Here is a 16,642-nt window from a genome sequence, read left to right as displayed (position 1 = left end):
TGTTTTTACATCTCTCTCTCGTTGCTAAATGAATGGCCATCTAACCTTAACTCCCATAATGGGGAACCTACTCACTGCCTCATGAGAAGCAGCCCACATTTAACTGTTAGAAAAGTTTTCTAGCATTTTTAATGTCACCTTTAAACTTCTCCCTTTTAATTACCAGTTACTTCTCAGCTCTCCCCTCTGAGGCACAGTAGAATATGTCTAACTCCTCACTCCACAAGATGCCATCACGTCCATGAAGACAGCCATCCTCTCAAAATCTTCTCTTGTACAAGCTAATCGTTCCCAGGTTCTCCAACCTATTCTTTTATACCATGGCTTCTCATCATCTTGGTTGCCCTCCTGTAGTCTCACTACAATATGCCAAGATCCTTCCTAAAATGAAATATCCAGAACTGAACTCCAGATTTGGTCTTACCAAAGCAGAGCAAATCATGACCCTCATTTTTCTCATTAAGGGTACTATGCCTCTATTAATGCAGCTTAGGAAAGAAAGCAACAGATTTTTGATTGCTATCTACTGTCATTGATTTATACCGTTTTTAATTTATTAAAAACCAGATCTTTTCCTAAAAAAGCTGGTGTCTGGTCAGTCCTCCTCCTATGCCTGCACATTAAATTTTTTTAGAACCAGAATGGAGGCATATCCTTAAGTGATCAGCCTGTCACCTTGACCTGTTGACATCTTTTTGGATCCTGTTATCCAACATGTTAACTATCTCTTCCAAAAATTTGATAAACATGCCATTTAAGACTTTATCCAAATAGCTGACAAAAAATAGCACAGGCCATGGACAGATCCCTGCAGTAATCCACTAGAGACTCTCCCTCTGGTTGACATTGATCTCCTCTCACATTTAATCATTCCAAATCCAAATCCACCTAAATATTCTAACCCTGAGCCCACACATGCATCATGCCAACAAGGACACAATGAGACACTCACTAAATGCTTTGTGGAAATCCAGTACACTAAGTTTATAGCATTCGTTTTATCTACTAGTCTAGAAACGCTGAAAAAAATAAATATTAGCTAATCAAAATCAAGCCATATCAAGTTATTATCTCTAAATACTTTCAAACCATTTAAAAAATAACATGTTCTAGAATACTGGGACAAATTAACATTAAGGCCACTGACCTACAGATTTCACCCTTTTCTTTTTTTAAAAAAAATTAAGACGTTTATCCATTGTCCTCATGGCATTACCACCATTATCTACAACTTTTAAAGTATCAATTTCCTGTTAGTCATTCTGCTCTATCCTTAAAATTCAAAAGATTATTTCCTTGGAAAGGAAACAGAATAAAAATTAGACAAGTGGTTCTACTTTCTTTCTAATATCTATCTTCCCATCCTGGAGCCCTATCCCTTCTTTAGAATTCTTGTCCTGCCCAACATACCATCCTCAGCATGTTACTAGTCTCAGTTAATTCTGAGATTTATAAATCCTGACACTATTATCACAAGATTACTGTATACATCTTTAATTACCTGTCCTTGCTTCCATCTTCTATATATGTCTTAAAAAAAAACAAAAACAAACAAACTCGTTTGCCAGTGAGTTCCCCTCTACATTCACAATGGTTTTTTAGACAGCTTACCCTTTTCATACACACTAAAGTCACTTGCCTTTTAGACTTTCATTCTTGACAGTTTGCCACATTTTTCAATTAACTTCCCTTACAGAATTTTAGGTCATGGATACAGTGGAAAAAGCCCTGGATTTGCAGTCAAAGGACCTGGGTTGAAAGGTGGACCTTGTCACCTACCTATGCATCCCTGGTCCCTAAGCCTCAGTTTCTCTACCTGTGCCTTGAGGGGGTTTGAATAACTGACTGCTAAGACCCCGCCTAGCTTTACATCTTTAATCCAACAAATTCCATCAAGTCAACTTTCCCTAAGGCTCAGAGATGTAGGCTGGTCCAGTAGAAAGCACCAAAGAACAGAGAGTCAAGAGATGTGCCATCAACTCGCTCTATCATTTTAGAATTTTCCCCTATTTGGGCTTCAGTGTCTTCATCTGCAAAACAGTATTTGAACAGGCTATTTCCAAAGCACTTTGTAGCTCAAACCTAGAGTTAAGCAAGCTATTTCCCAAAGCCAAATGGCTAGTACTGGAGCTGGAACTCAGGCCCCCGACACTAACTCTATTGTATTTCTCACTGTACACCACATTGTATTTCTGAATGAATGGTATAAGCTCATTTACGAAGTTTAGGTTTAATTCTGTTTTTCCAGGGTATTTTCCACCATACTATTATCAGTTTTTCAAACACTGGATGGGCCAGTCTATGATTAGGAGAAACAAATCCGTAAGTAATAACAACTTAGAACTGTACAAGGCTTATGGTTTACAAAGCATTTCATGTTATTTCATTTGTTCCTCACAATAGCCCTGGGAAGTAGGAAGTATATAACAGTCACGTTTCTGCAGTACTTTCAAGTTTATAAAATGTTTTCCTAGTTTATAGATTACTATTCCAATGTTACATACGAATAAAACGAAAAGTTTCAAATACAGATATTGTTGGACACTCTATAAAGTGTTCATCCAAATGCACAAAATCTTGGCAATAGACATTCCTGATCCACTTGGTTTTTCCTGTGTGGATGGACAAGCCAAATCCTTGGAGAGACTATAGACCTCTTCAGTACAGATGTCCAGGTGAGCTGAGCCCAGAGTTGAGAAGGAAAACTGGATGGACTGGCTCCAGGAAACTGCAAAGCTCATTTACCGACCACCCAAGCTTCCCAAACAAGCAAAGATCCATCTTTTCAATGCTAACCGGTTTGCTGAGATCTAGTAAAGAACCATGAAAAATGAGAGTAAAGGAATTTATGGTAAAAAGAGAAGATGCACTGGTCACAGGGCATGCATAAGGGATGGAAGGTAAATGGAAGGGAGCCTGAGTATTCTATTTGTAATAATGGGGAAAAGTGAAGAAGGTCTCTATCCCATTAAGTAGGCGTTTTTAAAGTGAACTTTAGGGAGAACTTAGGCAAAAGTCACATATGTTAGACAGGCATGGATGAGCAGCAATCTGCATTTTTGGAGAGAATGCTTGAATCAATGCGATCACAGATTATTTGGATATTTAAGTAAATTAAGGATCAAGAAGGTTAAGAGACTTTAGTACAGTCACCTAGCTATTAAATCACACAACTCACAACTCCTGATTTTGGGTACACAACCTAATGTCTTTTTCTCTACAGTACACTGCTTGTCTTAGAGGTAGTATACTCAGTGGGGGAAAAAAGCACTGACTCTGGAGTCAGATAACCTGGATTCAAATCATCTTTGTGACCTTGAATAAGACACTTAATCTCCCTGGGCCTTGGTGAACTCATCCGTATAATGGAGGAGAAAGGTGGACTGGATGATCTCTGATATCCCTTCCAGTTCAGCATCTATGATCCTATAATCAAATCAATCCAGTTTTTAAGAAAAGGTCCCTTGCTAAGTATTCAGTGTCTCCCTTCAGACAAGAGGGATCCCATGATCAGACTAGTACTTCACAACTATGAATTTGGCAGCAGTGGAAGAGGATGGAGGGGAGAATGGAGAGAGGAAAGACTGGCAGCTAAGGGAATATAATAGTCCAGGGGAGATGTGACGACTCCTTTATTTCTGTATAGCCATGCTTATCACCCAGGACTTACAGTGGAGCATTTAAAAACACAGCATCACATTTTTGTCCCTACAATCTAGCTCTTCCTGGTGACTGTGCCACTAATAGCCAGAGGATAATAAACTAGGAACCAGGTAGCTTTTGTTTCCATCTTAGTGCAGCTGTTATCCATTAGACAAAGCAGGAAGGCAATACCTGGGACAAGGGTTATAAGTAAGAGCAGTGTTTCTCAGAGGGTTGCCTTGTAAAGGGTTCAAGGGCATCGACATCCTTCCAGTCACCCAAGTTGCCACCTCAGAATCATCCTCAACTCTTCGCTTTCCCTTTGCTTCACAGCATCCTTTTTTAACAGTTAGAAAACTGAAGCCCAATGAAGGAAACAGATTTGCCCAAGGTCACACAGACCACCCCCAGTTTAGGCACACATCACCTCTTACCTGGACTAATACAACAGCCTGCGCTTCCAGTCTCCCTTCTCCAGCTGCCAAACTGATCATTCTAAAGTACAGTTCTGATCATGTCGTACCCTGGATTAAGAAGTCTCATTGCTTCTAGGATAAAATGTCGGGAATTGAAAGAATGTAAATCTTAGTCCAGCCTCTCTCTTCAAGCTAGTCACACGCTACTCCCCACTGCATTCTCTGTTATATAAGACATAATATTCTACCTCTTTCCTCCAGGAGGAGGCATTTTAGAAGCCGTTCCACAGGCCTGGGAAAATCACTTTTCCTACTTCACCCACTAATATTAGTCCTGATTCTCCTACTTGGTAATGGTGTGTGTGTGTGTGTGTGTGTGTGTGTGTGTGTGTGTGTGTGTGTCTGTGTCTGTGTGTCTGTGTGTGTGGTGTCCTATATTTATATACCTGTGAACATTGTATATCTTCAAAGTAAAATATAAGCTTCTGGAGAGAAGACTGTCTCTTATTTATGTCTCTACAGCCTCAACAGTACCCAATCTATTCACTGTATGTACCTGACCACTATCTCTTTATAAAGATTTTGGCATGTAATTCTCAACCAGCTTTCTGTTCATTTTAAGGCTAATACTGAGGAGAACTCCATGTCAAACAACCAAACATTCCAGGACATTCTTATCTCTGGGCTTTGGGCACATAATGAAAACAACCCCTTTATTGGTCTCATAGGTGAGCCTATTTTTCCATTCTTCTATTATGTCTCCCATTCTTATTTCTGGCTAAAACATTCCAAATTATATGGTTCAGTATCTATAGTAACATTATCAGCTTACTGATAGACTACAGCTCTTTTCCCACTATTATCACTGTTGAAACAGAAGTGGACTGCACCAACATGAGGTCCGTTTTGTGTTTCAGTCATTGTGCTTAGTGGGCTGCCATGACCAAAAAATTAATCGCCTCATTTTATGGTGAGGAGCCTCTTTATCCTTAGCTAGACTGGTTCTTGGCAGACATAATCTGTGCCTGAGATCATACCTGGAGCCTTGGTAGATTCAGCCAGACCTAGCACTAGCATGGCCCTAGGTAACTCCGGTAACATGATGAGACATCAAAGTAGAATTTTTGTGGAGGCACTTCCAAAAAAATACTTAAAGACTGAAACAAGGAGTATATAAAATCATTTAAGAGGAATAATTTTTCTATTACTATTCAGTCTTTTGACAAGAAATCATTATTTACTCCATACTTTTAAAGTTTCCCAAACCAGTGTCCCTGCAGAGTTTCAAAGGCCCCAGAAAAACTCAAGTTATAAAGCTTCAAAAAGAGGTTTGGTAGTTACATGCATCAAAGGGGTCTATACAGAGTTAGCCACTGGAACTCCTATAGTCTTAGACTGTAATTCCACCTTTCCAGACTTTTAAAAGCTGACGTACATTTATGGTAGGGTAGAATAGGAAGACTATGAAGAACTGCTGACTTTAATAACACAGGCCTACCCTAACCCATTTTCTCCAACTCATGTAATTTTTTTGGCACAAATATGACACTAAGTGAATCATTAAGGGACAGTTTTCCCCATAGGAACAAAGTCATAAATAGGTGATCAACTGAATAATGTTATTGGAAAGTTATGTTCAATCATGGTGGGGTTAGTCTATAATGTTGACAAAGGACAGGGCAGCATCATGTAGCACTTGCTTATACTAAATGGGAAGGTCATAAGAGAATCAGGGGAACAGAGAGAGAAAAACCAAGGAAGGAAACATGAAATAAAAGACATTAAAAGCAAAACTTCAAAAGGCAAAAGAATATTAAAGATTCCAAAGTTATATCCAATAAAATGTGCCTTGACTCATCAGGGTCAGTTCTATCTAAGGTTTCCTACAAAATACTCACATTTGCTGCTTCTAATGTGGAATGGTCTTGACATAATAATAGATCAGGGTAACTCTCACTATTCCTCTTAGTAAGTGCAGTAAAAACTAGAAACCGGCCTCTTGCATGTCTTAACAAGTTCCATAGGCTGCCTTGGTGATGTCAGATGAACTTACCTGAACACATTAAAAAGCAATTGTTGTCCTACAACCATTAGGGAAGGGAGTGCCCAATGCCCTGAACTCTGTACAGCACCGTCATAATGCATACTTGACTGTTCTACAGCCAACTGGGTTAACATTACTTGGCCTCCAAACAGAGAAACAGCATTCCATGCCACCATGAAAAGCAAATTTAATTATGAAAGAATATGCTGGAAAGGTCTCTTAGAGTAGTATTCTTTTAGAAATTAAGTTTTGAATTTTAAAACAAACACCACTGACCACAATCAGCTTTACATAGCCCTCTCCCTATTAAGGATTATGATGGGAGGACCTACAAGTAGACAGGGGAAGGAAAAAAGTTACTTAAATATAGTCATTACCAAAAGTATCACTGCTACATAACCGAAATGAGAATAAAACCATAGCCTCTTAGGGCTTCATCAAATTTTAGCTGAATGATTTGATTTTAAATAAAATGTTCTATAAATATAGTCTCTTACTACAGGGAAAGTAGAAACTTTTTTTAATTTTAAAAAACAGATAACTGGCAAATATCAATATAAAATCCCAGAGAGAAGAAAAGACCTGGAGATCCGTGCAATCTGGCTGTAGTTAGCACAATCAGAGCTTTATAACACTTTTAAGTTGGCAGTATATGCAAATCAATGCCACATGAAACAATTAACGTATACCTTTAAGCTAACCTCTCTCCCCTCCCACCAAAGCAATCTGTGTACAATATACAGCAGGTGGCCAATCTGTTTTATAGCCTTTAAGCTCCAAGCACACTGTATGGTAAAGACAGTTTGTGTTTGGTTGTGGCTGTATTTTTTTTTTAATCAAGCAGAGTTAAGCATAATCGTTTGTGGTAGACATAAGTTAAGAGTGCATTGATGAGTATCTACATTTCTGATGTTTAAAAATCTGAACATTTTGAGTACATCTACTAATTATACTGACGGTATAGAAGGAAAAGCCTATGAGTTAGTGAAAACAATTCTAAAAAAATCATTTAAAAAATAGCATTCTTTATTTTCCAAGGCAAATTGCCCAAAAGAATAAATCTACATCAAAGGTCCCTCCTAGATGAACTTGAGTTCCCTGGTGTCACACCAGCAGTGAAAATTTACATTGATACTCATGGGCAGGAACTCAGGAGCATAAAAGCCTGAATACCAAAGTAAAGATATAGTGAGAACTTCTGTGAGTCTATCCATAATATTTTTTTGGGAATCTACAAAAGCATAAATACGATTACACCCTGGAGTGTGTAGGGGATGATGTGGGGGAGGGTGGGGAGGTGCCTTAGGTAAATTTGGAGGAGGAAGGGAGTTGTTTGTAGTTGGCTATTTTTCGGCCCTACCCTTGTCATGAAAATTAGTCTTCTGGATGACTGTTCACTGTAAAAAAAAAATAAACAAAGCAAGCCAAAAGGAAAGAAAATCTGCAAAATGGAACAAATCCCTGGAAAAGCCCAAATGGTAATTTAAAAAGCTAGCATGATGTAGGGGGAACCTTAGCTTGAAAATTCCTCATCACAATGCAAAAAGAGCTCTCCATCCTAAATGTCACTGCCTTTTGCCAGAGTAGATTGTTTTTATTTATTTCTTCTAAAAGGGCTAAAAAGACAACACACACAATAAAATAAAATGCTAAAACAAAATTAACTGAGAATATTGTCTCTTTTTTCTCTCTTACTCAAACCTATAGGATGGTAAAGGCAAAGTCATTTAAATCATTTCCTTAGTAATACAAGTAATATTTAAATAGATTTAATAGTGCTGCTCCAAACCAATGAATTATGAGTTTAAAACCTATTAAAATGTAATGTTTTTTTCCTGAGCTGAGGGGAGAGAGATTTAAATCCACTGAATTTTAATATTTCAGCTTGAGCTGCAGGAGGTAGAGAAAGTCCAAATGAACTATTCCATCAGCACCATTCAAGCATGAACATTTTAATCAGTTTTCCTTCCTTGGAGTTCTCTAACACAGTTTACGCTGTCATTCTGAAAGCACTTAACACAGAGAGTGTGAAAAACCACCAAGGCTTGTTATTGCCTTCACAATTGATGGCAAATAATTTTGCAGACTTCCTATCATTAAAATGTCACTGCTCAAAATTGAGGTTCAGCATTTCTTGTGCTAAACTGCATTCCCTTGAACACCATCACATACCTGTTCTTAAGAGTTGGGTTTCTTTCTTTTTGGGGGGGGAGGGCACATTTCTTCTTCTTCCTCCCAGAGATAAATGGGCAAAAAAAGGCCCAAAAGGAACCCATTTTTCCCTACCATAAGTCAAACATTTTCCTTGTCAATGTTCATGCTAAAGCAACATGGTTTTTAAAATGGTAGATCTTTTGGTGAAATTCTGATGTAGTTTTAAGCTGTCTCTCATATTAGGCAAAACTGTATTCACAGCAGCATGTGCTGATTATATAGTGTAATGGATTAAAAAAACATTTTAAGATAGTCAGATGACTCAATTTAATAATACAGGAAATGAAAACATCATTCCTAATTAGATCATATTACTGATTTAAAACTACAATTTGTGTGTTGTTCCAACAGAGTGATCTTGCAGAGATTCTAATTTAAAAACACAGTAGCGGGTAGGACACAGGACAGACCAAGCCCCAACAGGGAAAACATAAGGGGTGGGGAGGACATCATTGCAAAAGCAGAATAAGGCCAATTCAGGATACAGCACAAAATATTAGTCACTGGAAATAAATCTTAACAAATATTTCTTGGGGGTTTTTCCCCTTATAAGTAAAAGCTAGATAATATTTGGCTTGTTTCAATCTATCAACAGTTTTAAACTGAACATGACCTATGGAAGAAATCATTATAACTAGTGCCTCGTTCCATTAAACACAACCAGCGTATTGTCAAGAGGACAAGCAGTCTCCCCAGGTTCCAGGCTCACTCCAGTATTCGGCATTTAAACTGCATGGATCACTGACTGGGTTCATTTACCAATGAAGGTAGAATAACATTGCAGAGCAAAAACGGTGCTTCATCAGATTTCATTAAATCTGAGTACATTTATGCTGATATGGGATGGTGTGTAGACAGAGCCGAAAAGATAGGTGCTTTTCCTCCAAGTACATATGTCTTCACATCCTCCATTAACTTGTTGTAATTCGTTTTATTTACTAAGTGCTACATATTATATTCTTATGGAGAAGTAAAAATCATGCCAAATTATCCCTACATACTTTCTAGCACAAGATCAAACATTACCACTCAAAAAAGAAATTTAATATATAGAGATAGTATACCCAGGTAGAGTAGGAGGTGCATTTAAGATTCCAGCGTTACAAAGAAAGTACATGGCACACTAGAAATAATAAAGCTTTAAGACACAAAACAGAACAATTAACAACCACCTCAATAAACTCACAAGTTCATTTTAATTAGGCCCCCGTTCATTCCTTTTTTCCAGAATGGTCTGATTCCATGATCTGCATTCCATTTTCTGCTTGTGTGCAAACACCTCAAATTTCCCACCAGGTCCATAACTATAACACACACTGCTCTGATAAGCTGTTACTCAACAGGTCATTTCTCAAATAAAATTGGGAGCGGGGAGTGGGATTAAATTAGCTTCATCTTAACAGATAATCCACAGACAATACATTGGCCAGAAATGCTGTTATAAATTAAACATATCAAAGAATTTCATAATTAGACAAGAAAAACTGCCACTTCACATAAAACTGAAATGTTGGAAAATGGGATAAATGTATATGTACGTATGTGTGTGTATATGTATGTATAGGTATGGAGAGAGGGGAGAGAGAATGTGCATGAAGTGATAAAGAGAAAGGACTTATATTTCCCTTTCTATTCCTACTTTTACCTATTTTTTAACATAAGTCAAGATGAAAATAACCTACATGCATAATTTGGTAAACAAGCAATCAATTATCCAGAAAAACACTCCAGAAATTATACCAGCCCCCCCCCCCAAATAAAAACTTTAAAGGAAACAAAACCAGAAAAAGCAACCACTATGGCCTAATCCACACAGGTTGTATTTTAGTGGTTCAACAAAGAGTGAACCCAAAGTTCAAAGTAATCCAGTAACCTCCCACATGTGTAATCACAAATCAGTAGTTGACATTATAGTAGGCTTACTCCAGCCCTTCTGACCCATGGGACATTTGGTCATGAATATCTAAACAACACCAACACACTCGCAGTCAAACACACTACTAATCTATAGATTTTTAAAAATCCAACCTTAACAACTTACTCTATTGAAATAATGCTAATTTGGAGTTAGGTAATGAAAACTAATTGAGAAATATATTTATCTCCCAGTCTTCCTCACCAGAGCGTAAAAGACATACAACAAATGCTATTCATGACTCTACATGATTTGCTTAGATTCATCGCCTTCTTTCTAATGGGCACTTCAGAGGAAATAAAGGTTACTCTTTTCCATTTATATCTTCTAATTGACTACTAGTATTTCCTTGTGGTCAGAGGGACAGAAAATAGAGTTAGAAATAGCCTATTAAAAACGAGCCACAATCACGCTACTGCTCCAGTGCTGTCAGCAGTGATCAGAGAGTTCTGATTTCCTTGTTAAAAGACACAGGCATAATTGAAGCAGTATCTTCACTTTAGATTGATTATTCGGCAACCCTTATCCACATCTTCACTCAGCAATTTGAATTTTAATGAAAGTAAATGGAATAATTAGCATTTCAAAGTGTGTTTGATACACTGAATAAAAAAAAGAAAAGACTTTTGTGTATAATCTATACACAAAGAAAAAGTGATGGGGAGGGGGCAGAATAGGGAAAGTACACTTGTTGTGTCTTCATTAGAATAACTTAAAAAACTGCGAGCACCAGCTGCATAATTATAGATGTGAATAATGTGCTATTAAGCTATAACTCCTCATCTGGGTCTTAGCATCTTAGCGATCTTGAACACTTCAAGTTGTTTTTTGCCTCTTTGTATCCCCAGTGCTTAGCACAGTGCCTGGCATAGAGTATGCAGGTTAATACACTTTTACTGATTGACTGGGTTACTTTCACTTTTTTTCTGTAGGCACTATTCAAGCCATAGTCTTACAGGACTTTTATGCAACACTAAAACCAATGTTTAAAGTAAGTTTTCAATAACTCAGTGAATGATTTATCAAACAGGTGGAGAGATTTTTCCATGTGTTTGAGGGAGGAAGAGAACATTAAGAGCTTTACCAAAAGTGAAACAATGCCTTTAAAGTAATATATACGTGAGTGTATATACATACACACATATACACATAACATACATAAATACACAGATATGTTACTTCAAAGACATTGTATATATCTCTGCATATGTCAGTTTCACAAGATTATAAGCTACACTCTTCCTGTATATTGGTTACAGAAGCAGACTTTACACATCAAGTGAAGTTCCTAAGAGTAAGGATCTGTTCTTGGGGAGGAAAAGTTTAAAAATACACATTTGCCCTATTAATTTCATTGGTGAGAATGTGATCAAAAATTTCTGGTATAGCAATCAAACTTATGAGGTTTAAGTCAAACTACTTAATTTCACTTTATTGTCCACCGCTTTTGCCCATCTAATGGAACCAAATTGAAAATGAGAGCTAATTACAAACACTATTAGAGCTAAAACAGAAAGACCACATACCCCAATGATTGCGTTCAGTTCTGCCATGGTCACTTGCTTGGCACGTTCCACAGCCTGCACCACTTGTTGCTGGTGCTATAAATAAAGATCAGAAACAGAATAAAATTATTTGTTTTCTAGTCAGTCAAGTACAGCTTTCTTTTTCTCACGATGTTTTCTAATTTCCATCACATGCAGGGCTCAAAATCAGGAGTCCCCTGGTTTGCAAAATATACACACATGAAGGGGTGTGTTTATGTAAGTGAGTGTTTATGGGTCCACAAAGTTGAAAAGAAAAACCTTTTGAGCATTTCTCTTATAAGAATTGTAATATGTTCTTCCTTTCCCCAAAAACCAATTAATCTGTTACATATTAATAGAAGCTATTAATCAGGTGTGTTTTGGACAAGTATGTGGTCTACACAAAAACAAAAATAAAAAAGACTGACTGCCTTCTCCCCAAAAATCAGGATGCTAAATCCATTAAAAAAAAAAATTCTCAGAAAAGAAAAAGTTTTCTAGAGGTACTTTTGAGGAGAGATGTCCTTCTCAATGTCTAATGTGTAATGTCTCAATGTCTAAGAGTAAATTTTGGAAGGATGCACGGAAATGAAAAGTCATACTGCTTTTGAAAATGTTCATTTTATCCCATATTTAAAAGAGACATGTATGACTTATGACAGTACAGCTTATACTTTGGAGTACTGCTGTATTTTATTTAAAAATTGTTTAAAAGGTTAAAAATCTACAAGTACTTGAGTGATTTTCTTTTCATTAAAAAAACATAACAAAAATTTCACAAAATTCCTTTGTCCTTGATCCTGGACAAAGTAGAAAAAGTTATAAACTACTTTGAGCAAGAACTCAAGTCAAAAGTTTTATAGATGTGGCATAGAGGTGGCAAAATTTAGTGGTATGAAAGTCTGCATAGCGAGGTATGAGATAGTTGCATACGTACATATAGTTATGTTTACATCAACAATTGGCTCTAAAATATAAAACACATTTTTAAATTAAATTTACAATAAAATATTTCTTTTTAAGAATATATAAGTGTTGCTTGGAATAAGGTATATATGGAGCCCATTCAAGTAGGGAAAGGCCTGTGTTAAAGAGTTTTACCTGTATATGGTGCTCTCATACTATGAATCCCAAGGACAGAATAGTAAGGTTCCATTTTATTTTCTAACAGAAGTCTTAACTATAGTTTACCATACTATCATCCTGAGAAGGTGGTCATTTTCTGGCTAATAGGAAATCTATAAAAAATTCTGAGCTGCAACTCTTGTCTTAGAAATCAATCAGGCAAGTAGCCAACTTCAATGACTTATTTCAAATTGAACAGCTACCATATATACTTAAATCTGGACAATGAACATAATCCATTAATTATCCTGGTGTATATCATTTCCCCTTCTAGACCCCTGACAATAATTCCAGTACATTAAACATATATTCATCCAACTTAGTCACAGAGACTGCCATCCCCACTCCTTAAGATGAAGGTAAATATATATCCCCAACTACTAGATAGAAATATGAAATTCCAGTACTCATTCTTCAACTTTAATATCTGTGTTTTCACCAGCATGTTCTCAATTTATAAAGGTCACCACCCCCACACATTATTACACAGTTCCATGAATTGATATGGTCAAAAACTGTTAACAACTGGTAGTCAACTTTCTGGTGATAAAGGCTCTACAAATTTAGTATCTTAATGTAGGAATTTTCCCTTCAAATCAAGGCCTTAAGAAAGCAATTCTGAAGGCTAGCGCAACTGACCATAGCTTCTCCACTTTCCAAAATTCCCCTATTTCCTAATGAAACCTGTGTCAACATAGAGCAAAGGTAAGATATGTTTCTCCTGAGGGGAAAAATGCCACACAATTAAAACAGCTAAGAAATAGAAGATAAGGTAAGGAGACAGTCATGTAAACGATGGGGGTCAGGAAGTGCTGGAGACAACTGTCTGCCTTGAAACAAGAAATGACCACTGAAGACATATGGAACTAAAAGCTGAAAAAAGATCCAACCTACTTATTTCAAAAACATACCATTTTACCATACCACTCCTGTTTTATACTAAATATTCATGAAAGGTGATCTGAGACATAGATACAGTAAACCACATCATCAACCACACATCACTAGAGAGACCACCTCTGCCATGAAGCACACAGAGAGAACTCTATGGAGTTTGCTTCTCAAAACCAAGGAAAGGAAAACCAGTGTCTCAGCCTACTTGGACTTCACTCTGGTATGGCAAATGTACGGTAACACAGAAAGAACCAAGGGACAAACCATAAAGTGGAAGTCAGATGCTGCTAAAAAGAAATTTGCAAGAAATGAACATCGGAAGTCCTCATGAAGGCAATGAACTACATGCTAATGTAATATATCCTAAACTGGGTCTGTGGTTGAAAATGTCCTTCCTCATTGGCTATTTACAACTATTATTCGCTGAACATACATACAGTATCACAGCACCCCGGAGTTGGAAGGAGTCTCAGAAGTAATCTAGTCCAATCTCTACCCAAAGCATCAATCTTTCTACAACCTGTGTTTTACTCTAAATACTCATCTGAAAAATCTTCTGTGCCACTGGAGTTTGAATATAAGCTCTCAAGGTAGAGAATTTGTCTTCTTTATATTGTAAACAGGAGAGAAAACACACTTAAGAGGGATCACTCAGACACACAATCACATTCCACCAAAATCTGTAGTTATGAGGAGTAGGAAAATAAAAATCCCAACTCAGGACGGAAGAGAAACCTAAGCGCATAGAAGAGGGGTAGCTGACCCACCATGGGCTGCCCATTGCCAACTGAGCTTCCTTTCAAGTTAAAAAAAGGTAGCAATCCTTTAGTGCAGAATTAGCAATTCCTTTTGGTTTTATCTTAAAACTAAGATTATTTCCTATTACACTGATGGGCCTTTTCACGTTTACTCTTTCTCCAAACATTTCTCTTCTCCCACTTTACCACACATTTGATTTCCTGTCTGAGGGCGTCCTTCATCCAGTTTACCACATCAAAAGCGGCTGATGGCCTACTCAAGGAGCAGTCTGTGAAACACAGGGTACTAGACATCATTTCGTATTACTGAGTTGCTTGGCTGAACATGAACTCTTGTTTGCACTTCTACCAAGTATAACAGAGGAAAATACTGCTAAGGGATGATAGCCATAGTCCAAAAAGGCCAGGGTGAAAAGGGTGACCTCTGAAGGGAACTTCTGAGAGAACCAAATATGCCCATTTATTGCTTTTTTCCCCCCCCGGAATGAAACCATGAAACATACACCCTCCAGCACAAAGGAATTAGAAATGCAAGGCTAAGTGGCCAAATAAAGTGAGAGCCTAATGCAATTCAAGGAGCACTTAGAAGTGCCTACTATGTGCATCACTGTGCTAGGAGCTTGTATTCCACTGCTGGGAGAAGTAGTAAGTAAACAAGGTAAAGAGCAGAAAGAGAGAGTTTAGGATTTGTTTCCTTTCCTTCCTCAATTCCTCCATCATTACTGCAAGACAAGTGAGGTTTAGGTTTGTCTCTCCAAACATGGTATGATGAAAAGAGTGCTGGACTCTAAGTTAAGAGAATCATGCAAAAAATTCAGTCATTTTTAAGTACCTATTAGGTACAAGTTGCGGTAAGCATTAGTGACATGGATACTTTCAAGTACTTGCCTTCAAGAAACTTACAATCTAATGGGGGCATAAGACAAATATATAAATGAATATAATGCAAACAGGTCTAAATATAAGTATTCTTAGAAACAGATGAGGAGGGAAGAGATAACCTTGAGCTAAAAAACTGAAAGAAGACTCAGTGCAGGAAGGAGTATTGGAGTGAGACCTTGAAGGATTTCAATAAACAACAATGCAGACAGACTGCATCCCAATGCAAATGCAGGAAAGAAATAAAGAATTTGGTGAACTAGTCATACAGTTTAATTGCATGTGAAATTTATGAAAGAGTTGAATGAAAATAGCTAGAAAAGACAGGTTGGGAGTAAATTAAAAGGAGGGGAGGAGAGTGTAGAGGAGGGCAAGGAAATGCATTGCCCAAATGGAACTGGCCAGTTGGGTCCTGTGAGGCAGCTTGGATTACTCACAGGTTGTCGTTTGTCCTTCATTGACATCATGACATCAGGAAGTTTATGCCAAGTGAACTGGACTTAAGTGATGGAAGGCTGTACAAAGTTACCAACCTCACTTTTTCCTCCAGAGCTAACTAGGTCCAGTGGCAAGATACAGATCAGGATAACTGGAGATGCGCCCCCGTCCCCCATCAGAAAATATGCATATAGAAAGGAAGACTATCTTTTAAAAATTTGGTTTATCCAAACTACAAGGAAATTTCACAAATGTGGACATGGTTCCAAAGGCAACCATATGTGGGATATGCCTTCATTTCTTTATAAGCTCCCTGTATGACCCAGCACACGGCCAGGCACACACAGTAAGTGTTCAAAGAGCCCTGCTGACTGATTTCTACCTACTCAGTCTTCATTTGCCAAAGGAGGCCACCATCTTCATTCTCCCCCCATGAAGTCTTCAAAAGAGAAAGAACCTTAAATACCTATCTTTATTAATAATAACGTAATTTCCATTTTCCAAAGCAAAAGAGAAGATGAGATCTGTCAATTTCCTAAATATGCGGTATCTATGAACAACCTATACCAGGGGTGGGGAACCTGCAGCCTTGAGGCCGCATGTGGTCCTCTAGTCCTCAAGTGTGACTCTTTGATTGAATCCAAAATTTCACAGAACAAATCCCCTTTGGGGGTTAACAAAAGGATTTGTTCTGTAAAACTTAGACTCAGTCCAAAGTTCACACCCAAAGACCTAGAAAATGCCAACATGTAAGTTCCCCACTACCAGCCTATACTATATACCTGTACAGG

At 37.6% G+C, this 16,642-nt stretch overlaps 1 protein-coding gene across 5 annotated transcripts in view; it reads right to left on the bottom strand.

The window, feature by feature from the left end:
• Positions 1-16,642, bottom strand: part of LOC140501449 (transducin-like enhancer protein 4) — a 154,247-nt gene that overhangs the window by 88,927 nt on the left and 48,678 nt on the right. For 3 of the 5 annotated variants that reach the window (XR_011966187.1, XR_011966188.1, XM_072605068.1), the window contains exon 6: positions 11,758-11,832. The exons of the other annotated variants lie outside the window; for them this stretch is intronic. Coding sequence is in view for 1 of the 3 variants with exons in the window: in XM_072605068.1 (XP_072461169.1) it covers positions 11,758-11,832 (75 nt within the window). In the remaining 2 variants the exon portion in view is untranslated. The remainder of the gene's footprint in view (positions 1-11,757; positions 11,833-16,642) is intronic. 5 annotated transcript variants of the gene reach the window in all.

The sequence above is a fragment of the Notamacropus eugenii genome, chromosome 1 (genome assembly GCF_028372415.1).
Source record: "Notamacropus eugenii isolate mMacEug1 chromosome 1, mMacEug1.pri_v2, whole genome shotgun sequence".
Classification (NCBI taxonomy): domain Eukaryota; kingdom Metazoa; phylum Chordata; class Mammalia; order Diprotodontia; family Macropodidae; genus Notamacropus; species Notamacropus eugenii.
This window is presented reverse-complemented; position numbering and strand designations above follow the sequence as displayed.